At 42.0% G+C, this 24,805-nt stretch overlaps 1 protein-coding gene across 1 annotated transcript in view; it reads left to right on the top strand.

The window, feature by feature from the left end:
• Nucleotides 1-24,805, top strand: part of LOC130285325 (uncharacterized) — a 90,298-nt gene that overhangs the window by 55,179 nt on the left and 10,314 nt on the right. Inside the window, exons 43-56 of the mRNA XM_056536682.1 lie at nucleotides 454-551; nucleotides 1,911-2,026; nucleotides 2,588-2,755; nucleotides 3,742-3,950; nucleotides 5,251-5,354; nucleotides 5,450-5,568; nucleotides 5,676-5,834; nucleotides 6,933-7,141; nucleotides 7,229-7,323; nucleotides 8,373-8,488; nucleotides 8,803-8,961; nucleotides 9,382-9,584; nucleotides 10,006-10,109; nucleotides 11,659-11,777. Coding sequence (XP_056392657.1) covers nucleotides 454-551; nucleotides 1,911-2,026; nucleotides 2,588-2,755; nucleotides 3,742-3,950; nucleotides 5,251-5,354; nucleotides 5,450-5,568; nucleotides 5,676-5,834; nucleotides 6,933-7,141; nucleotides 7,229-7,323; nucleotides 8,373-8,488; nucleotides 8,803-8,961; nucleotides 9,382-9,584; nucleotides 10,006-10,109; nucleotides 11,659-11,777 — 1,978 coding nt within the window. The remainder of the gene's footprint in view (nucleotides 1-453; nucleotides 552-1,910; nucleotides 2,027-2,587; nucleotides 2,756-3,741; nucleotides 3,951-5,250; nucleotides 5,355-5,449; nucleotides 5,569-5,675; nucleotides 5,835-6,932; nucleotides 7,142-7,228; nucleotides 7,324-8,372; nucleotides 8,489-8,802; nucleotides 8,962-9,381; nucleotides 9,585-10,005; nucleotides 10,110-11,658; nucleotides 11,778-24,805) is intronic.

Here is a 24,805-nt window from a genome sequence, read left to right as displayed (position 1 = left end):
AGTCCTTACTTAACGTCTTTCTATTTTATAGAATATCCAAATGCAGAGAATTCCCATCTGCAGTGTAGATTAAACTAGAGACAACTTATACAACTTCTTTGTACATGTTTCAACAAACTGGAGAGACCATGCTATTTAGAATTCACATTCTAGAGAGTGTTAAAAAATGTGGCCAATTAGACGGGTTTAGATCTTAGTAAAACCATGGCAATACCACCATGCACGACCTCAAGGTTTCCCATTAAGGGAACGGTTAAGGGCTCTTTACAAAGGTTTCAAAATTTATAACCATGTATTTGAAGCCACTTGTTGGTATTTTCATCTTTTTATCACGACATGGTGGCAACTAAAAGCCAGAGCCTAATAGTTCTCATTGCTGACATGTATATTCAGAATTATTGTACCTAAAATTTGTTCATTGTATAATTCGATCTTTTTTTTCTTTATATCTAGTGTAAATGCTCTGAATTCTGTTTTCGATGAACTTACCAATGCAGAAAGCCTTGTTGAAGTTTTAAAATCCTTCCTTAATAAACAATCATCAACCTCAGGTAAGGCAAACCACGGAAGAATGATTCGCTTCACCTCCCATTGTATTGGCCCCTGAGGCCTACATAGCCTCTAAACTATAGAATATATCTAATGAGGGGCAAAAAAGTATTTATTCAGCCACCAATTGTGCAAGTTCTCCCACTTAAAAAGATGAGAGGCTGTAATTTTCATCAATTTTCTCAACTATGAGAGACAGAATGAGAAAAAAAATCTATTGTCATGCTGAAAGACCCAGCCACGCTTCATCTTCAATGCCCTTGCTGATGGAAGGAGGTTTTCACTCAAAATCTCACGATACATGGCCCCATTCATTCTTTCCTTTACACGGATCAGTCGTCCTGGTCCCTTAGCAGAAAAACAGCCCCAAAGCATGATGTTTTCACCCGAATGCTTCAAAGTAGGTATGGTGATATTTGGATGCAACTCAGCATTATTTCTCCTCCAAACACGACGAGTTGTGTTTTTACCAAAAAGTTCTACTTTGGTTTCATCTGACCATATGACATTCTCCCAGTCCTCTTTTGGATCATCCAAATGTTCTCTAGCAAACTTCAGATGGGCCAGGACATGTACTGGCTTAAGCAGGGGACATGTCTGGCACTGTATGATTTGAGTCCCTGGTGGTGTAGTGTGTTACTGATGGTAGCCTTGGTTACTTTAGTCCCAGCTCTCTGCAGGTCATTCACTAGGTTCTGGGATTTTTGCTCACCATTTGTGTGATCATTTTGACACCACAGGGTGAGATCTTGCGTGGAGCCCCAGATTGAGGGAGATTATCAGTGGTCTTGTATGTCTTCCATTTTCTAATAATTGCTCCCACAGTTGATTTCTTCACACGAAGCTGCTTGCCTATTGCAGATTCAGTCTTCCCAGCCTGGTGCAGGTCTACAATTTTGTTTCTGGTGTCCTTTGACAGCTCTTTGGTCTTGGCCATAGTGGAGTTTGGAGTGTGACTGTTTGAGGTTGTGGACAGGTGTCTTTTATACTGATAACAAGTTCAAGCAGGAGCCATTAATACAGGTAACGAGTGGAGGACAGAGGAGACTCTTAAAGAAGAAGTTACAGGTCTGTGAGAGACAGAAATCTTGCTTGTTTGTAGGTGACCAAATACTTATTTTATTGAGGAATTTACCAATTAATTCATTAGAAATCCTACAATGTGATTTCCTGTATTCTTTCCCCCCATTCTGTCTCTCATAGTTGAGGTTATAACCTATGATTAAAATTACAGGCCTCTCTCATCTTTTTAAGTGGGAGAACTTGCACAATTGGTGGCTGACTAAATACTTTTTTTTGCCCAATTGTATATACTTATGACATTGAAATTAGAAAAAAACAAAACTGTCCCACATTTCCAGGTGCCTGCCCTGTGAGTGGAGAAGACAGCAGTGCCAGTGCTACCAGGGTTTTCGGAAAATTCCTTAAATTTGTGACTTATGCAGATTTAGTAACCTATATACCAACTTTCGATGGGGTAAGTGTACTTTTCTTTTCATCATAAATAAAGGAATTGTTTTCTGTAGACATTTAGAAAAAAAACATGTTGCTTTCCTTAAAGGGGTACTCCGGTGCTAAGACATCTTATTCCCTATCCAAAGGATAGGGGATAAGATGCCTGATCGCGGGGGTCCCGCCGCTGGGGACCCCGTGATCTTGCACGCCGCACCCCGTTAGAATCAGTTCTTTGGATAGGGGATAAGATGTCTTAGCGCTGGAGTGCCCCTTTAAAAAAAAATACTGCACTACCCCTGTCCATTATTTATGAAAGTGAATACACATACCACATACATCCTGTGGACATGGGTGGCATTAGCAGACTCCTCCTCTCTGTTTGTGACATGAAGACAATAAAACCCCTCATATCTGAAACTTTTTGGAATAATACTTTTCTTAAATGAAATGCTAGAAGGACTCACTTTTTATTGCGCTTTCATCACATGGAACAAAGTATTTTTTCTTTACTTAAAATTCTAACATATATTCTTAAATATTTTAAAAAATTTCTTTAATGCTGTCATATTTTTTCTGTTTGCAGCTGTCAGCAATTGATTTACTGTCACCTAACCAGAAAGCCAACCTTGCTTTTACTGACGGCATCCTCACTGATGCCACAAAAGCCCAACCCCTTGTTGACAGTGTATCAAGTATGATCTTTATCGACTTAGACAGTTTCCTGTCGAAGGTATCTGATATTTTACAACAGGTAAGGAGTAATCAGTGTCTGTCTATCTATCTATTACCTATCTATCTATCTCATATCTATCTATCTCATATCTATCTATCTATCTAAACAAAGAATAAGTTGGCCAGCACTATTGATTCCAAACTATTATACGGACCTGACTTACAGGTGCAGGCTGCTGGGCACCATAGCTGAATAGCTTTTCATGTTTTATCTATATACTCATGTTTTATCTATATCTTTGTGCTAGCAGTGTGCTGCTGTATTCTCCTGTTGCTGTATCTATCTATCTCATATCTATCTCATATCTATCTCATATTTAACTATCTATCTTATATCTATCTATCTCATATATATCTATCTAATATCTAACTATATCTATCTATCTCATATCTATCTCATATCTATCTATCTCATATCTAACTATATCTATCTATCTCATATCTATCTATCTATCTCATATCTAACTATATCTATCTATCTATCTCATATCTATCTATCTAAAAAAAATTAAAAAAATTGAAAATATCCGCAGCACACTGAGTAGTAAAATCCAAAAAAGTAGTTTATTCCATTACAGTGAGGGTGTCCAGAACAACGTTTCAACCAGCTCACTGGTCTTTTTCAAGCACCTTGAGCTTGAAAAAGTTCTGGACACCCTCACTTTATTTTCAATTTTTGTTTATATATGGATCCCTGACCCGGGTCTGGATTCTGCGTGCACCAATTCCAGTTTCTGTTCGGGTGCTGCTCTCCTTCAACTTTTATCTATCTATCTATCTCATATCTAACTATATCATATCTATCTCATATCTATCTACCTACCTACCTATCATATCTATCTATCTATCATCTCTATATCTCCTATCTATCTATATCATATCTATCTCATATCTGTCTATTTCTCAATCTATCTCATATCAGTATATCCATCTATCTACATAATTGATGTCCTCATGTCCTCGATAACATTTAGATTTTTTGATTTTTTTCCTACTTTTTTACAGAGAAGCTTATCCTCCTTACCAAACGCTAAAATCCAAGGGTCTCTATTCTCTGCTATGTACCCAACAATCTCACAGCAATTTCTTCAATTATCTAATGAACAATGGGCCAATTACTGGAATTTTAAACTCAGCATTTTCCTACCCAGCCTGACTGTGAGCCAAGTTCAGCAGATACCTGACAGCATAAACTGTAATGCCTTCCAATCCATGTAAGAAAAAAAAACACTCTCTACAACACTCTATACAGTGAAACTTCTTGAAAATAAGATTGAGAAGACCGCCCTTGAAAGAGACCACATTTCTCTGTGACTGATAATTCTCTCATATTCTACTAATATTGGCCTATTCTTCGAAAAGACTATTTAGCACCACAATATTATGAGGTCGTCTCAAAGAAGTTTTACTGTGTTAACAACAACTCAAAGTCATTGAATAGTTTATTCGAAAACTGTATGGATGCCCTATCCTTAGAATAGGTTCAAATAGCTCACTGGTGGTGCTCCGATACATTGGCACCCCTGCTGATCAGCTGTTGTTCAATGCCAGCATACACAGTGAATAGAGCCGTAAGTAGGCATCACCATACATTGTGTAGTTCTGCCGTTCTGGGTTTCTGCAGATCAGCTCCCATTGGGGTTAATGGTTGCTGAGCCGCAGGACCAATCAGGGGCACTACACATGATATATGTGGTGCTGTCTGGGTAGGGCTTTGCTCCAGGGGTCAAGTCCTGGGGGAAAAAAGTGCAGGAACTCACCCCAGATTTCCATTCAAGGGCTGGTCCTGCTAATGGGAACAAAGTTCCTTCTGTGGAAAAAGTGCAGGAACTCCGTTCCCATGCATTCCTGCAGCACTTGAGCATTAGTCTGCTCGCTGTGCATGCCAGTGCCGCCAAACAGCTGCTTGTTGGGGGTGCTTGAAGTTGGCATCCCACTCGTCTGATATTGATGACCTGCAATATAGGAAAGTATCCAGCACCAGGAAGGCAGGTAAAATTCCTCTTTTATTGTAGCATCAATAAAAATAGGATACACAGGAACGTAGTAGCCTACGCGTTTCGGGCTGTGGCGCCCTTAGTCATGGCATTGATGCCATGACTAAGGGCGCCACAGCCCGAAATGCGTAGGCTACTACGTTCCTTTCTATCCTATTTTTGATGATGCTACAATAAAAGAGGAATTTTCCTGCCTTCCTGGTGCTGGATACTTTTCTATATTGCTGTTCGATCGGAAGGGCACGCCACCCTCCAGTCCAAGCACGGGAGCCAGGGGCGAGGATCTGAGCGGATACTACACCATATCATTGAATATTGATGACCTATTCTAGGCCATGGTTAAGTGAATGAGACTGAGAAGCAATACCATCCATAACCTATGGATAAGGGTGGGACTGTTTCTGATAAAAAATAGTAAACCAAAGATAATATATATTGTTATATATGTGGCGTGTGCTATGGGATTGTCTAGCTATTGATATATGACATTTTTTTCTCTACATTTTACCTTATGCAGAATATCCGGCTGTAGCAACCGTTACAGTTTCCTCACTGAGTCTGTGCAAAAGGCCATCTATGAGAAAGCAAAGTCCTTCCTCACTGCTAAAGCGACTGCCAGTGGTAAGAAGCCATATACCATATTTTCTTATCTGGTTACACAATGTGTGTTCACTGTGATTTCCTAAAATGTATTTTCTGTCTGTATTCTTTGTTAGGACCGGGATGTCCTGTAATCTCAGGAGGCAGTGGTGGATGGCTCGATGCCAATTTAGGGTTATTTAGTGAATTTGCCACTATTGCAGAAATTAAAGCCTTTTATCCAAGTTTTAGTTTTGTAAGTATCTTTTAAAGTATATGAGCTAGATGGTTCAATTAATAGCTAAAATACAGAAATAATGTTTTACACGGATGGGATAATATTTCACTTTTTTCTCTATTCAGACTGATGCCGTCCCGTACCTCACTGCTTCTCAGCTGGGTTTCTATGTGGCCAATCTAGAAGTTTTGTCGGACAAGGACAAGATTCAAAAGGTTATGGTTGGAATAACTAGTGACACTATTGGAGAATTCATGGATTCATTCAATGAAGGAGCCACCGCGGTAAATAGAATATCGTTTTTATGTATTATTATTTTGGATCATGTAACTTCTTTCTGTAGATCTTTCTTATAGCATATTTTACTGCGTTCTTTAAAGCGTACCTGTCATAGTGCAAAAAAAGAAAAAAGTGATATGTTACTCAGTACCCAATCCTGATCACGTGCATATCATTTTTATGTGTCTCGGACCTATATATCCAGAGATATAAGCATTTATCTGCTGGTGAGTTACCTTTTCATTGTGCAGGCTGGAGGGGGCGTGTCAGTCTGTCTCCCTCACAGGAGCAAGCCTGTGCAGTCAGCCAATCAGTACTCTCTACTCTGTAACCCTTTCCTCTCTGGTTTTATGCTGTGTCATGTGTCAGAGGAAGATACTTGGAGCTTGCCTGCAGTAATCAGAAGACATTATGGTGAATTCATAACCGGATAAAATGTATAAATATAAAAATAGATCTTTATAAAATTAGTGCAAGGATTTTTTAGATAAAAGTACAGCATTTTTATGAATACATGTTCTATCTGTTTTATCTTCTCCTAGTAAAGCTGGATGCTAATCAGCATAGCTGTCACTATGTGTGTCATTCATCTTTCACAGACTCCTGAATGTCTGATCAACTTCTTTGTCATTCAGGAGTCCGAGAAAGCTTTGACTATTTCAGCATGCTGGAAGTTGTAGTTTAGTAACAACTGAAGCTGCAATGTTTGTAAATAACTGTGTTAGAGCAGTGTTGCCTCCAGCTGTTTTAAAACTACAGCTCCCAGCATGTCCACACATCTTTTATCTGTAGTTTTGCATACATTCAATAGAAATCTCCTATACTGGATACCGGTATGCTTTACGGCCGGTATCCAGTATGCTGTAAAATCTAGACTAGTCTGTCTGGCTAAAAGACAGGCGACCCCTAGTGGTGGCTATTTTGAGCTTGAATTTCAGGTGAAAATAAAAAAAAAAATTTTAACAGGTGTATATTGTGAAATGTCATATTATAAGGAGTCCTGCAATATATGAAAAGTTTTTAACAATGACAGTGCCTCTTTAAATATTACACTAGAACGAGTGTGCAGTAATAGTATGGTGTTCTTTCATTTTCTACCACAGGCTGGCATTACACAAATCGCCAACGTAGTAGTGAAAAATTTCTTCTTGGGAGAAGTTTTCTGTAAGCTCGGGTCTGTTTTCGCCTCCTTTACAGCCAGTAACTATTCAGAATGGTTCCAAGGAAGACTCAAATTTTTTAACTCCGCACTGGATGCAAAAGCTTTGGGATTCATACCCACTGACATCTCATGTGACTCCCTTGCAGCTATGTAAGAAAAAAAAGATACAATTTATTTCTAATTATAACCTCTTTGTATGATGTTTGTATGGGTTGACCTCTCTTCTTTACCCAACAGCATGGAGGCTTTAAATACTGCCACACACCCTGAGAACCTAGAGGATGTATACAGCTTTATCAAATCAGTTCTGGAAGCCCAACAAACATCTACAGGTACCGTATTTTTCGTCATATAAGACGCTGCGGCATATAAGACGCACCTAATTTTATAGGATAAAAATCTAGAAAATAAAGATTCTGAACCAAATACAATGTAAAGTATAGGACAGTGATCTTCAACCTGCGGACCTTCAGATGTTGCAAAACTACAACTCCCAGCATGCCCGGACAGCCGTTGGCTATCCGGGCATGCTGGGAGTTGTAGTTTGGCAACATCTGGAGGTCCGCATGTTGAAGACTACTGGTATAGGAGGTTGTACTCACGTGTCCCCGCCACTCCGGACCCGTCACCGCTCGTCACCGCTCGCCCTCCATCGCTGTCGCCGCATCCCCGGGGTGTCCCTTTCGCTCCGGAACGTCTCTGCTGCCCGGTATCCTCGCTCTCTGTCTCCGCCATGACGTCGCTACGCACGCCGCTCCTATTGGATGACGGGACGGCGTGCGCGACGACGTGATGACGACGAAGGAGAGCGCCGGCCATGCAGGGGATCCCGGCACGGAGCAGACACCGAGGAGGCAGGTGAGGTCCCTCCCGGTGTCCTGTAAGCTGTTCGGGACGCCGCGATTTCACCGCGGCAGTCCCGAACAGCCCGACTGAACAGCCGGGTTAGTGTTATTTTCGCTTCAGACGCAGCGGTAAGCTTTGATCGCCGCTTCTGAAGGGTTAATACAGGGCAACACCGCAATCGGTGATGTCCTGTATTAGCCGCGGGTCCCGGCCGTTGATGAACGCAGGGACCGACCCGATAGGTGTGTATTCGCCTTATAAGACGCACCAACTTTTATGGTAAATCCATAACCAGCATAGGATGTAACACCCAATGTGCTTTTAGAGTCTTTGTCAGTCGTAACTGGAAAGCTATAGTTTGGAGACCAGTGATCTCTATGACAAGCCAATGAGATTTTAGTTTTGCAATCTTTTCATCAATTTTTTTTTTTATATCAAAACAGAACATCATTTTTACACTTTTAGCCTTCTCTTTATCCCATATAAAAAAAAAACTCAATTAATAATTAAAGTGTTTCTTAATAATTGTGTCTAGGTGATGCCTGCACTACTGGACTGGACTCAAAGCAATGGCTAGGGAAATACTATGGGATTTACTCTTCCCCAGCATCATGGTCTGAGTTTATTACTTTTTATCCAGGCTTAGTAGCGGTGAGTAATGCCTTCGTCATCTTTTGTCGATACTTTCTGTCAACCTCTTGTAGGTGTCTTGTTTCATTCCCCTGGCCTCTCCCTTTGATTCCTTCATAAGTCTTTTTCTCCTCTTCAATCACTTTCTCTCAGGTGATTTCCCTATACCTTCTCAGTTCTTTGATCTCTCCTTTAGGCCATACAGGTTGGAGACGATTGTTTTTACTTAATTTCTTGCCATGTGGTATATGCTTCCAAAAATGTTCAAATCAACCTCAAAGTGTAGTGAAAAATGATTTCTTCAAATAACTTTTTGTTTGGTATTCTTTCTCTAGACGGAAGTTGCAAGCTTCTTGACCCCTACCCAGTTGGCCAGTGCCTCTACCAGTGGCAGTGTCAATTCTTCATCAATCAGCACATTGTTGTTATCGTTCAGTGGCAGCTTAGACGAATTCTTAACCTACCTGGGCACATTGAGAAACAGCTTTTTACTGGTCAGTCATCGCCAAACATGTACTTTGAACCCTTGTTTACCTACCCAGTCATTTCAAGTTTCAATATGGGAATCATGACATCCATAACCCAGAAAATATTTTAAGAAATTATGATTAACAATAGTGATAACTACTTGATAGCAAGTTGTAATAGCTCCGCCCCTTTAACATCCCTGATAATGTAGAAGTAATTATTGCATACATATCATTATAATTTTAGATTTTTAGACAATTGTACATGTAAATATACTACTTTCTGACATATCTTACCAATTGTTGGGTTGTGGGGGAGGTTTGTGTTTATGGGAGTAAAAGTGGCCACATTTCCGAACAGTCTGATGTTCTTCTTTTCTAGCGTGCTCTCTTAACACTCTTCTTAACACGTCCAATATTATGCTTTATTTTCACAAATCTTTTTAGGATTCAACACTTCTGTCCAACACTAAAGTGAGAGACATCTTGCTGATGGTCATTGCAGAAAATGCATTTTCACAGTTTGGTAATTTTGACTTACAAAAGACTCAAAACTGGCTGACTGCAACGAGTTTCCTGTTTAGTGGTCTCAATTCCACCATTCTGGAGCAAATTCCAGTGGACATCTCATGTGATCAATTTCAAGCCATGTAAGTGGAAAAATATAATATTTATCTACCTGTGTCCTCTGCGTAGACACATCCATTACAGGGAGCACACACTGACTGTGAACAGGCGTTGCACGGGTTTTGAAAGAAACAGACGTTTTCCAAATCCTGAAAAATTACTTTATATATTTATAGTTATAAATAATATAATTACAGCTGTTTGCAGTCACCAATAGGGGGAGCTAACTGCATATGAAATGTATACAGCCAGTATTGGATCTAATGGGAGCTGTAGATGTGTATCCAGTGAGATCTCTCAAATGGTATCTGGACATAGTTGCTATGAAAGTGCCCCAGGAGGCAAGTGGTTCAGAACCCTTACACCACGAGAGCACCCACCTTTATAGTAGCTATAACACTGTGGTGATTGACACATTTTATAATGCTGTATCTTGTCTTGTAGTGTGAGTGCTGTTGACAATGTATTCACTACTTTAACAAAACCAAGGAAAGAGGATTTTGCAGCCTTTCAGAAACGCTATTTGACATCTCGATTTACAGAATTTGGTAAGTAACGTCTTTTACCATAGGAAGGCGAGGGCTTTTCCTTAGTATAGTATAGTAAATGACATATAAATGATTTGCAATATAAGAGACACTTCCCAATTCTTATCACATTCAAGGTGTTTTCCAAGGCGAGGGACGACACAGGGTTGTCCAGGTTAGAAAGTTTTAATAGCTTAGTAATGGAAACTATGCTACACCTGCCCATGGGCTGTGTCTGGTATTGAAGCTTGGCTCCAGTGAAGTAAATTGGGCTGAGATGCAGTACCACATATAATCTATGTACAAGTGTGTCAATGTTTTTGGAATAAAGCTTAAGATTTACAATCCCTTAAAAAAAACTTGAATGGACAAAGTTAAAACAAACTATGCACAGATCAATAAGCAAATGTAATAAAGTTTGTAAGATATATTATTAAACAAAAACGCTTCTTTCTCCTGTTATCAAACTTCCCTCTCCCACCTCTTCTGTGAGACTTTATTCCACTCTGAAAATCAGCTCAGATTTGTCCACCAGCTCTGAGGGAATTGCAAATTATAGCGGAAGCCTGCAAAGCAGAAATCTGCTAAAAGAAATACCATTTACAAGTTATAAAAATGGGCAGAAATAGTGCTGCTCCTCATGTTCACACACAGGGGAACTTATTCTGATAAGTCAACTGAAATGACAGCTACGTTTTAAGGAAAATTAATACCATACAACAAGTGCTGGATCTCCTTACCGAATATTAGCCAGATTCTTAGAGGCAACAGTCTCTCTGGTGCCATCTATACCAATATCCTTCAAATCAATTTCTTTAAAGAGCCAAATCTGATGCATAATAAAAAAAAATAAAAAAAAACAACAACACCAAAGAAACATTTAAAGGGCTACTCCGGCCCCAAGACATTTTATCCCTTTCCAAAGGATAGGGTTAAGATGTCTGATCGCGGGGGTCCCGTCGCTGGGGACCCCCACAATCTAGCATCCAGCACCCACCTGTAAGCACTGCCGGAAGCACAGGAGGCTCTCAGTCTTATGCCTCCCGACCACGGGGACGGAGTATCGTGACATCACGACTCTGCCCCGTGTGACATCATGCCCAGCCCCCTCAATGCCGTCACGCCCCCTCCCATAGACTTGCATTGAGGGGGTGGGGCGTGACGTCACACGGGGACGGAGTCGTTACGTCACAATACTCTGTCCCCGGTCGGGTGGTCGGGAGGCATAAGACTGAGAGCCTCCAGCGCTTACTGCTTACAGGTGGGTGCTGCATGCTAGATTGCGGGAGTCCCCAGTGGCGGGACCCCCGCGATCAGACATCTTATCCCCTGTCCTTTGGATAGGGGATAAGATGTCTTGGGGCCGGAGTACCCCTTTAAATGTCCCCATCTAATAGGAGTGAGGCAGAAGTGTGGCTTGTTAATTGCTAACCCAAAAGAACAGAATTGTTAGCAACATCCCAGTTATTTTTGTCTTAAAGTAAAAAGTCCCAACCAATCCTTTGGTGATGTTGAACGTCTTTCGTTTGGAAGGAAAGTCATGACATACCTTGTTTTTTTTTTCTAACAGAAGATGCATGTAGTATTGGAATCACTAGTACAGTCTCTTATATACAGAAGAACATTGGACTTTTCTGTGCATTCCTGCCAGCTGATCAAGTGAAACTATTTTACCCCGAAGTAAATGAAGTAAGTTATACGGAGTTTTGCTCTCTATCCTAAGGAACAGAGATGAAAGGTCTTACCTGGAAGATTGTGCATGATTCCTCTTCTAATTCCGACTGTCCTTCCCACCAACACTGTACGCGTCTTTTCTGTTGTATTGTGTTTTAATAACTATATTCCTGGACATTCTGTTACTTTGATGGGAAATGAGACGTGTATATCTGTGGTTACCAATTCAGTGGGCGGAACATTCTCGATCAGGACATATGACTGGCAGTACCCATCACAACCTTCACCAAGTTTATCGCCCATCACCCCCCATCACCATGCTTTAACACTCAGCATAGAGGATACCTTATCCAGCGGTGTATTATTTCATGATAATTCATAACAATTACCAGTGGTCTGGCATTTCCTATATTATCTTGTAGCCCTCCTTTAATGCCAGCACGTTGTCCTCATAAGATATTCCAAGACACGTTACGTATCTATTCCTTATGTGAATAGTTTAGCTTACGTTTTCTGTACCCATAAAAAACACTTCCCATCCCCATGCTTGGGTGAGTGCTGCACCTGTTTATGTTCAATTCTCTGGCCTATGACAAGATATTAATATTTTAGACTGTCAAGCTCCTTGCCACTAGGCCAATAGAAGGTAATCCTTAAAATCTAATAGTATAGAGGCCAAGTTTCGTTATGCCAGGATCCATGGGGATGAAGAGGACACAGGACTCACAAAGGGAAGGTAACGTCCAACAGGTTTAAATTAGTAAGAATGCAACGCGTTTCGCTGCGCATGCGCAGCGAAACGCGTTGCATTCTCACTAATTAAAACCTGTTGGACGCTACCTTCCCTTTGTGAGTCCTGTGTCCTGTTCAGCGCCATGGATCCTGGCATAACGAAGCTTGGTCTCTATACTATTACATATATATCCAGTAAGGCTGCAGACGGACCTAAACACCTTTACCATTGTTGTGTATGTTGGTGCACAACCCTATCTGGTAAGGGGTATTGAATCCTTCCATTTTTTTTTTTTTTATACCCTTACCATCTACGTTACTCCACAGGGAACGCCTTTGTTTTTTCTTTTCTTTTTTTCATTCTTAAAGGGGTATTCCCATGGAAAACTTTTTTTTTATTTTTTATAATTTTTTTAAATCAACTGGTGCCAGAAAGTTAAACAGATTTGTAAATCACTTCTATAAATTTTTTTTTAATCCTCCCAGTACTTTTTAGGAGCTGTATACTAAAGAGAAATCCAAAAAAAGAAATGCATTTCCTCTGATGTCATGACCACAGTGCTCTCTGCTGACCTCTGCTGTCCATTTTAGGAACTGTCCAGAGCAGGAGAAAATCCTAAAATGGACAGCAGAGGTCAGCAGAGAGCACTGTGGTCATGACATCACAGGAAATGCATTTATTTTTTGGGATTTCTCTTTAGTATACAGCCCCTAAAAAGTACTGGAAGGATTAAGATTTCTTAATAGAAGTGATCTACAAATCTGTTTAACTTTCTGGCACCAGTTGAATTAAAAAAAAAAAGTTTTCCACAGGAGTACCCATTTAAAATCTAAAATTTCCTGGTCAAGAGTCCTGTGATGATCAGAGTAGGATGCCTATGAGGCAAATGTCGGTGCTAGAACCAAGAGTTTTGGACCATCCTGCGACGTCCTGTCTTTAGAATGTTTAGTTTGATCAGTAGCAAAGCATTTTCTCATAAGATTTCGACTTTTCCTGCTACCTCCTCCTTACTGAATGTGTAACCTCTAATGTAACCACTATGAAGACCACTCTTCAGCTCCCAATGAAGACGAAGATAATTCCCTTGGATGTATATACAGAAATTTCACTATAATGACATCCATTACCACTGCTGGCCTAGACATTATTATTATTATTATATTTTATTCATGGTCATTGTGAGAAAATTCTATATTATCTGTATTTTCTATATTCTCAGTGTAAATAAATCAACCAGTGCATTTGCAGGTATTAAAGCGCTTATATAGCTCCCACAGAACAGTTGCGCCATAAACTGTATTAATGTATGAACTATGGATAATTGCCAAAGCAACGGAAGAGTTGTATTATTATATTTCATCATTTCTGTCATTGTAAAGATGAGCCACTCACAGCATTGGTTGTTCATTGACTGTACACCCTATAAGACATTGCCAGCCATTCTTTTTATCTTTGTCCTGTCTCTGTAGCTATTTTCTTATAATAAATATTCATTGAAAAAAAAAACAACAAAAAAAAAAACGCATTGGTATATTTTTCACGGAGTTTTCTAGCAGAGTGGTTCAGTGTTGCTTTTATATGTCTAGATGTGTTTGTCTGATCTAACTAACCCTGTTGCTACTGGTTAAACTAAACTAAGTTTACTTTAAATAACTAAGAATAAAAATATGTACAAACTAACCTTGGTTGGGGAGATGGGTGCTCATAGTCTGGTAACCATAGTAGAGATGACTACCATTGTGGTGGTGGTGGCGGCAAGACAGAATGACTTTATGTTTTTTGTTACTTTCTACCTGTATGTCTTACTGGTTATTGTAATGTCTAAATTACTTTTAACATTCTTTTGTGTTCTTCAATCTATATTACATATCCTGTATAAATTGTTGTATGAGTTGTGTGTTGTTATAAGTGTTTCAGTTGCATAGTGTACTTTTAATCACAGCACAACACCCAACCTAGAGTCAAAAAGAAAAAAAAATATGTTGATCTACTTTACGGGTTACTCAACAGTTCTAAAAAAAAAAAAAAAACTGATGGCAAAAAGAAATACAGTGGTCCCTCAAGTTACACTATTAATTAGTTCCCGGACGACCATTGTATGTTGAAACCATTGCATGTTGGGACCATTGTATGTTGAAACCATTGTATGTTGAGACCATAACTCTATGGAAACCTGATGATTGGTTCTGAAGCCCCAAAAAGTCATCCAAAAATAGGAAAAAGTGAGAATTAAACAAAAATAAGTAGATAAGTAATACAGATAAAGCAAATCCTTACATATAAAAGTAAGAAAGATCTACTGGGAGCTGTAATCACTGTCTATGTAGAGGACAGGAGCTTCTTCAGGGTCCTGTACAGAACACACAGTGTCCAAAAAACGCAACATGGAGCCGCCCTCACCTGGTGTCCAAAGGAGCAGCTAGCCCTGGTACAGGTAAAGAGTAGTACAGAACATGTAATACCTCCCAGTACTGTAGGGGGCACTACCAGACACCAGTCAGTGCATACACTTCAGTAATACAGGTAAAGAGTAGTACAGAACATGTAATACCTCCCTGTACTGTAGGGAGCTCTACCAGACACCAGTCAGTGCATACACTTCAGTAATACAGGTAAAGAGTACAGAACATGTAATACCTCGCTGTACTGTGGGGGGCGCTACCAGACACCAGTCAGTGCATACACTTCAGAAATACGGGTAAAGAGTACAGAACATGTAATATCTCCCTGTTCTGTAGGGAGTGCTACCAGACACCAGTCAGTGCATGCACTTCAGTAATAAAGGTAAAGAGTACAGAACATATAATACCTCCCTGTACTGTAGGGGGTGCTACCAGACACCATTTCAGTGCATACACTTCAGTAATACAGGTAAAGAGTACAGAACATGTAATACCTCCGTGTACTGTAGGGGGCACTACCAGACACCAATCCGTGCATACACTTCAGTAATAAAGGTAAAGAGTATACAGAACATTTAATACCTCCCTGTACTGTAGGGGGCGCTACCAGACACTAGTCAGTGCATACACTTCAGTAATACAGGTAAAGAGTACAGAACATGTAATACCTCCCTGTACTGTAGGGGGCGCTACATGACACCAGTCAGTGCATACACTTCGGTAATACAGGTAAAGAGTATACAGAACCTGTAATACCTCCTTGTACTGTAGGGGGCACTACCAGACACCAGTCAGTGCATGCACTTCAGTAATACAGGTATAGAGTACAGAACATGTAATACCTCCCTGTACTGTAGAGGGTGCTACCAGACACCAGTCAGTGCATACACTTCAGTAATACAGGTAAAGAGTACAGAACATGTAATACCTCCGTGTACTGTAGGGGGCGCTACCAGACACCAGTCAATGCATACACTTCAGTAATACAGGTAAAGAGTACAGAACATGTAATACCTCCCTGTACTGTAGGGGGCGCTACCAGACATCAGTCAGTGCATGCACTTCAGTAATACAGGTAAAGAGTACAGAACATGTAATACCTCCCTGTACTGTAGGGGGCGCTATCAGACACCAGTCAGTGCATGCACTTCAGTAATACAGGTAAAGAGTACTAAGGAACATGTAATACCGCCCTGTACTGTAGGGGGCGCTACCAGACACCAGTCAGTGCATACACTTCAGCAATACAGGTAAAGAGTACAGAACATGTGTAATATCTCCCTGTTCTGTAGGGGGCACTACCAGACACTAGTCAGTGCATACACTTCAGTAATACAGGTAAAGAGTAGTACAGAACATGTAATACCTCCCTGTACTGTAGGAGTCGCTGCCAGACACCAGTCAGTGCATACACTTCAGTAATACAGGTAAAGAGTACAGAACATGTAATACCTCCCTGTGCTGTAGGGGGCGCTGCCAGACACCAGTCAGTGCATAGACTTCAGTAATACAGGTAAAGAGTACTGAACATGTAATATCTCCCTGTACTGTACTGTAGGGGGCGCTACCAGACACCAGTCAGTGCATACACTTCAGTAATACAGGTAACGAGTACAGAACATGTAATACCTCCCTGTACTGTAGGGGGCGCTACATGACACCAGTCAGTGCATACACTTCAGTAATACAGGTAAAGAGTATACAGAACATGTAATACCTCCCTGTACTGTAGGGGGCGCTACCAGACACCAGTCAGTGCATACACTTCAGTAATACAGGTATAGAGTACAGAACATGTAATATCTCCCTGTACTGTAGAGGGTGCTACCAGACACCAGTCAGTGCATACACTTCAGAAATACAGGTAAAGAGTACAGAACATGTAATATCTCCGTGTACTGTAGGGGGCGCTACCAGATACCAGTCAATGCATACACTTCAGTAATACAGGTAAAGAGTACAGAACATGTAATACCTCCCTGTACTGTAGGGGGCGCTACCAGACATCAGTCAGTGCATGCACTTCAGTAATACAGGTAAAGAGTACAGAACATGTAATACCTCCCTGTACTGTAGGGGGCGCTATCAGACACCAGTCAGTGCATGCACTTCAGTAATACAGGTAAAGAGTACTAAGGAACATGTAATACCGCCCTGTACTGTAGGGGGCACTACCAGACACCAGTAAGTGCATACACTTCAGTAATACAGGTAAAGAGTACAGAACATGTGTAATATCTCCCTGTTCTGTAGGGGGCGCTACCAGACACTAGTCAGTGCATACACTTCAGTAATAAAGGTAAAGAGTAGTACAGAACATGTAATACTTCCCTGTACTGTAGGAGGCGCTACCAGACACCAGTCAGTGCATACACTTCAGTAATACAGGTAAAGAGTACAGAACACGTAATGCCTCCCTGTACTGTAGGGGGCGCTGCCAGACACCAGTCAGTGCATAGACTTCAGTAATACAGGTAAAGAGTACAGAACATGTAATATCTCCCTGTACTGTACTGTAGGGGGCGCTACCAGACACCAGTCAGTGCATAGACTTCAGTAATACAGGTAACGAGTACAGAACATGTAATACCTCCCTGTACTGTAGGGGGCGCTACGAGACACCAGTCAGTGCATGCACTTCAGTAATACAGGTCAAAAGTACAGAACATGTAATACCTCCCTCTACTGTAGGGGGCGCTACATGACACCAGTCAGTGCATACACTTCAGTAATACAGGTAAAGAGTATACAGAACATGTAATACCTCCCTGTACTGTAAGGGGCGCTACCAGACATCAGTCAGTGCATACACTTCAGTAATACAGGTAAAGAGTAGTACAGAACATGTAATATCTCCCTGTTCTGTAGGGGGCGCTACCAGACACTAGTCAGTGCATACACTTCAGTAATACAGGTAAGGAGTAGTAAAGAACATGTTATACCGCCCTGTACTGTAGGGGGCGCTACCAGACACCAGTCAGTGCATACACTTCAGTAATACAGATAAAGAGTACAGAACATGTAATATCTCCCTTCTGTAGGGGGAGCTACCAGACACTAGTCAGTGCATACACTTCAGTAATACAGGTAAAGAGTAGTACAGAACATGTAATACCTCCCTGTACTGTAGGGGGCGCTACCAGACACTAGTCAGTGCATACACTTCAGTAATACAGGTAAAGAGTACAGAACATGTAATACCTCCCTGTACTGAAGGGGGCGCTACGAGACAATAGTCAGTGCATGCACTTCAGTAATACAGGTCAAGAGTACAGAACATGTAATACCTCCCTGTACTGTAGGGGGTGCTACCAGACACCAGCCAGTGCATGCACTTCAGTAATGAAGGTAAAGAGTACAGAACATGTAATACCTCCCTGTACTGTAGGGGGTGCTACCAGACACCAGTCAGTGCATACACTTCAGTAATACAGGTAAAGAGTACAGAACATGTAATACCTCCGTGTACTGTAGGGGGCGCTACCAGACACCAGTCAGTGCATACACTACAGTTATAAAGGTAAAGAGTATACAGAAAATTTAATACCTCCCTGTACTGTAGGGGGCACTACCAGACAATAGTCAGTGCATACACTTCAGTAATACAGGTAAAGAGTACAGAAAATGCAATACCTCCCTGTACTGTAGGGGGCGCTACCAGACACCAGTCAGTACATACACTTCAGTAATACAGGTAAAGAGTACAGAACTTGTAATACCTCCCTGTACTGTAGGAGGTGCTACCAGACACCAGTCAGTGCATACACTTCAGTAATACAGGTAAAAAGTAGTACAGAACATGTAATACCTCCCTGTACTGTAGGGGGCGCTACCAGACACCAGTCAGTACATATACTTCAGTAATACAGGTAAAGAGTACAGAACTTGTAATACCTCCCTGTACTGTTGGAGGTGCTACCAGACACCAGTCAGTGCATACACTTCAGTAATACAGGTAAAAAGTAGTACAGAACATGTAATACCTCCCTGTACTGTAGGGGGCGCTACCAGACAATAGTCAGTGCATACTCTTTAGTAATACAGATAAAGAGTAGTACAGAACATGTATTACCTCCCTGTACTGTAGGGGGCACTACCAGACACCAGTCAGTGCATACACATCAGTAATACAGGTAAAGAGTAGAACAGAACATGTAATACCTCCCTGTACTGTAGGGGGTGCTGCCAGACACCAGTCAGTGCATACACTTCAGTAATACAGGGGTTTTACCAATGAATGACCATTCTGATTGGTCAGTTCTTCAAGCCATTGACACGCTTCACCGATCTGGACTGTCTGTAGCATTGTATGTTGAAACTATTGTAAGTTGAGGGATCCCTGTACAGATTTGTTAATGATCTCAAGTAAAACTCAAGCCTACCCTTCCAGTACTTATCAGAGAAAACCTCTGTGGGTTAGTAACACGGACAGAGGTTTCCAGAATACCCCTTATAAAATAAAATGGAATAATAGTAATATAATTTATATAGCACCAACAGATTCCACAGCACTTTTATAAACACTTGTCACTAAACAGACATGAAAGGCTTATTTAGTAGCAGTGGACGATTAAACTCAATTCAGTACTTCTAAAAATGTTTATCAAGTCTGTAGTGAATCCTCAAGATTGTGTAAACACCAACAGGTAAATTATGAGCTGCATGAATAAAAGTAAAATAAATCATTAGTCAGAGACGCACATGGAGTACGGTGTCCAATTCTGGGACCCTGTATATAAGAAGGACATGGCTGAACTGGAGAGGGTGCAGAGGAGGGTGACAAGGGTATTTGATGGGAGGATTACAGGACCAAGACAGGTTATCCAGCTTGGGGTTATTTAGTTTGGAGAACAATCTTCTACAACTAGAGAAAAGAAGGCTTCACCATCATCACAGACAGAGATTCTTTACTGTAAGAGAGTTCGCTCTGTGCAGTGATGACGGCGGGGTCCCTCAGCCGAGATCACAGGGGTCCCCAGCGGCGGGACCCCCGCGATCAGACATCTTATCCCCTATCCAGAGATAGTCTAGGGGCGGAGTACCCCTTTAATTTCCATGCAGCCCCATCACAGTTGGTCATTCAAATCAATGGAATGTCTAGTCCTCCAGAAAAAGATATTTGGGGAGATTTATTAAAGGGGTACTCCGGTGAAAAGCGTTTTCTTTTTAAATCAACTGGTGCCAGAAAGTTAAACAGATTTGTAAATTACGTCTATTAAAAAATCTTAATCCTTCCAGTACTTATTAGCTGCTGAATACTACAGAGGAAATTCTTTTCTTTTTGGAACACAGAGCTCTCTGCTGACATCACGAGCACAGTGCTCTCTGCTGACATCTCTGTCCATTTTAAGAACTGTCCAGAGTAGGAGAAAATCCCCATAGAAAACATATGCTGCTCTGGACAGTTCCTAAAATGGACAGAGATGTCAGCAGAGAGCACTGTGTTAAAAAAAATAATAAATTCCTCTGTAGTATTCAGCAGCTAAGTACTGGAAGGATTAAGATTTTTTAACAGAAGTAATTTACAAATCTGTTTAACTTTCTGGCACCAGTTGATTTAAAAAAAAAAAAAAGGTTTCCACCGGAGTAACCCTTTAAAACCTGTGCAAAGGAAAAGTGGAGCAGCTTCTTTAATTTATCAGAGGCAACCTGATTGATTGCTATAGGCAACTGGCCAGCTTTTCATCTGCACAGGTTTTGCTAAATCTTCTAAATTCTTTTTGTAACTACTTCCACTCTGTCCAGGAGATAAAAATTCTGTGCAGAGGACCAATCTCCATATTAACATGTTAATTCTCTGATGGGGTATAAGATTTTTTTTTTTTTAAACAAAAGAACCCCTTTAAAAAGCCTTGGAATAGGTCTCAGGTTATCAACCTAATCAGAGACACCTGTTAAGGGGTACTCAACTGGAAAACAATTTTTTTTATCAACTAGTGCCAGAAAGTTAAACAAATTTGTAATTTACTTCTATTTAAAAATCTTAATCCTTCCAGGATTTATCAGCTGTTGCATACTCCACAGGAAGTTCTTTTCTTTTTGAATTTCCTGTCTGTCTGACCACAGTACTCTCTACGGACACCTCTGTCCATTTTAGGAACTGTCCAGAGTACAAGCAAAAGCCCATAGAAAACCTATCCTGCTACGGACAATTCCTAAAATGGACAGAGGTGTCAGCAGAGAGCACTGTGGTCAGACTGGAAAGAAATTCAAAAATAAAAGAATTTCCTGTGGAGCATACAGCAGCTGATAAGTACTTGAAGGATTAAGATTTTTAAATAGGAGTAATTTACAAATCTGTTTAACTTTCTGCCACCAGTTGATAAATTTATTTTTTTCCAGCGGAGTACCCCTTTAAGCTGAATATAAGCAGTATAATACTGCCACACACTGTACTCACTGATTATAATACTGCCACACACTGTACTCACTGAATATAATACTGCCACACACTGTACTCACTGAATATAATACTGCCACACACTGTACTCACTGATTATAATACTGCCACACACTGTACTCACTGAATATAATACTGCCACACACTGTACTCACTGATTATAATACTGCCACACACTGTGCCCATGATACTGTCATACACTGTTTGTTCTTTAGCTGAATCCCATCCTTGCCCTCTTTCTCCTCCAGACTCCTCTGTTTCACCTCCCCGACCACTAACTCCTCTCCACGCTTCTCTGCCCCACTCTCCAGACCCGTAAGTTCTCTCCACGATCCTCTGCCCCCAACCACACATCCTTGCTCTTCTCAACACTCCCCACCCCACACACATGCTACATACATAATATACACCCCCCTTTATCCTTAGTCTCCTCATCACCGCCATGCTTGGTATCCTCAGCTACCCCCCCCCTGCACCCCATCCTTGGTCTCCTCAGCCCCCCCTCTGCACCTCATCCTTGGTCTCCTCAGCTCCCCCCCCCCTGCACCCCATCCTTGGTCTCCTCAGCTCCCCCCCTGCACCCCATCCTTGGTCTCCTCAGCCCCCCCGCCCTGCACCCCATCCTTGGTCTCCTCAGCCCCCCCTCTGCACCTCATCCTTGATCTTCTCAGCTCCCCCCTGCACCCCATCCTCGGTCTCCTCAGCCCCCCCTCTGCACCTCATCCTTGGTCTCCTCAGCTCCCCCCCCTGCACCCCATCCTTGGTCTCCTCAGCACCCCCTGCACCCCATCCTTGGTCTCCTCAGCACCCTCCCTGCACCCCATCCTTGGTCTCCTCAGCGCCCCCCCTGCACCTCATCCTTGGTCTCCTCAGCTCCCCCCCTGCACCTCATCCTTGGTCTCCTCAGCCCCCCCCCCCTGCACCCCATCCTTGGTCTCCTCAGCTCCCCCCCCTGCACCCCATCCTTGGTCTCCTCAGCACCCCCTGCACCCCATCCTTGGTCTCCTCAGCGCCCCCCCTGCACCTCATCCTTGGTCTCCTCAGCACCCCCCTGCACCCCATCCTTGGTCTCCTCAGCGCCCCCCCTGCACCTCATCCTTGGTCTCCTCAGCTCCCCCCCCTGCACCCCATCCTTGGTCTCCTCAGCCCCCCCTCCTGCACCCCATCCTTGGTCTCCTCAGCCCCCCCCTGCACCCCATCCTTGGTCTCCTCAGCACCCCCTGCACCCCATCCTTGGTCTCCTCAGCGCCCCCCTCCAGCACCCCATCCTTGGTCTCCTCATCCCCCCCTGCACCCCATCCTTGGTCTCCTCAGCACCCCCTGCACCCCATCCTTGGTCTCCTCAGCGCCCCCCCTGCACCTCATCCTTGATCTCCTCAGTGCCCCCCTCCCCCATCCTTGGTCTCCTCTGCGCCCCTCTCCCCCTGAACCCCATCCTTGGTCTCCTCAGCGCCCCCCTCCTCCTGAACCCCATCCTTGGTCTCCCCAGCTCCCCCCCCCCTCTCACCGTCTTTCTCTCCTCGTTACAGGAGACAGGCTCCGTTGACTTGTATATAGCTCCTCTCTTGCAGCAAGGAGAGGCAGGGAAGGAAACACTCCTGGCTTGTTCTAGAGATCGATGGGGGTCTTAGAACCCAGACCCGATCAAAATTTTCGACATATTAATATACAAAAAATATATATATATAAACAGATTAGAAAAAAACAAATCTAGAATCTATTAATACATTCCCTTTAAAATACTGAAACAAAGGGATCCTTAATAAACATTGGAGGAGATAACTAATACTGCCCGTAATAAAAATCTAGAGCAAATTGCTCGACAAGGTGTATGGCATATCGGAAAGTGTGTGTAGCGTTGGTAAAGTAGGTGGTTTAACTGGACCAAATGTGCCACTTTTGGTGCATATTCTTGGCCTAAAACTAAGCCAACTAATGGTGACAAAACAGACTAGGCAGTATTTAAGCCATTAGTTACCAAAAATGTGAGGCTGCATGAGAGCGACTGCACCTTTGGTCACAACAATACATATACACCAAATAGAGAGACCAAGGTGAATATATCTAAATATTATTAATCTTTATTGATACACAGTAAAAAATACATAAAAGAGAGATGGGTAGATGAGTTACACAGGCAGAAAAATGGAGGTAGAGATGATTGTATAATATACATACAATACACACATCTGATACTAATGCAATAACAATATAGCATAAGCAAAGCAAACCATATGGTGTGTAAACAAAAGGACAAAAATATGCCAACATACAAGAATAATAACCAAAAATGCCCAGAGTGGGGAAGAGGTAATGCCAATACTTAAATACCAAACCCCGATCACCAAAGGTGACGGGGTATAAAAACCCTAAACCAAAAAGTCCCCCTCTTCTATTATTTGTATAGGTGTAGTAAAACATCACTTTTATTATACACTTATTAAAAGGTCCAAACCAAATGTGTTAAAAACACCAGCACAGTCCCCATAAGTAACAATAGTATATTGGCATCTGCAGTACGTCTTGTTTAGGGACTTAAAGCTGTTATTAAAACCACAAATACTATGTCTCCCCATAGTATTTGTGATTTTAATAACAGCCTTGAGTCCCTAAACAAGACGTACTGCAGACGCCGATAGACTATTAGTCCAACACAGAGGCTACCCGCCACTGTGACTACAGCAGGGATCATGCGTACAACTCCTGCAGCTGAGAGACCGTTCCAGTGATCACATCAAAGGTAAGATATATATCCAAACTGTAGAAATGCAGAAAAATGGAGCACTCGCCAGGTCCTTGATAGAGAAAACTTCTTTATTTCATCCAAACATGGTTGGCGTTCTCATGGAGTGCAGGAGAGTGGACAGGAACAAGGGGGAGTGGGATGGGCAACGGTTCGTATCGCGCAGTGATCCCACTCCCCCACCCCCTTGTTCCTGTCCGCTCTCCCGCATTTAATAAGTAATAATAAAAGTGATGTTTTAATACACCTATACAAATAATAGAAGAGGGGGATTTTTTGGTTTAGGGGTTTTATTCCCGTCACCTTTGGTGATTGGATTTGGTATTTAAACATACAAGAATAAACCCAATGGGGTATGCTAAATGTCGGTATATAAAGAATAGATGCACACCAATAGAGAGCTTCAAGGGGTACTCCACCCCTAGACATCTTATCCCCTATCCAAAGGATAGGGGATAAGATGTCTGATCGCGGGGGTCCCGCCGTCACACAGGGGCAGAGTCGGGACGTCACGATCTTCCGTCCCTGTGGTCAGGAGCCAGACCCTCCAGCGCTTCCGGAGCAGTAACAGATGGGTGCTGAGTGCTATATTGCGGGGGGTTCCCAGCGGCGGGACCCCCGCGATCAGACATCTTATTCCATATCCTTTGGATAGGGGATAAGATGTCTAGGGGTGGAGTACTCCTTTCAAGAATGTTCTAGCAAATGGTAAATAACAAGTTATAATAATCAGACTGCACAAACCAAAACAGATAGATGGTCATA

The sequence above is a fragment of the Hyla sarda genome, chromosome 8, assembly GCF_029499605.1.
Source record: "Hyla sarda isolate aHylSar1 chromosome 8, aHylSar1.hap1, whole genome shotgun sequence".
NCBI lineage: Eukaryota > Metazoa > Chordata > Amphibia > Anura > Hylidae > Hyla > Hyla sarda.
This window is presented reverse-complemented; position numbering and strand designations above follow the sequence as displayed.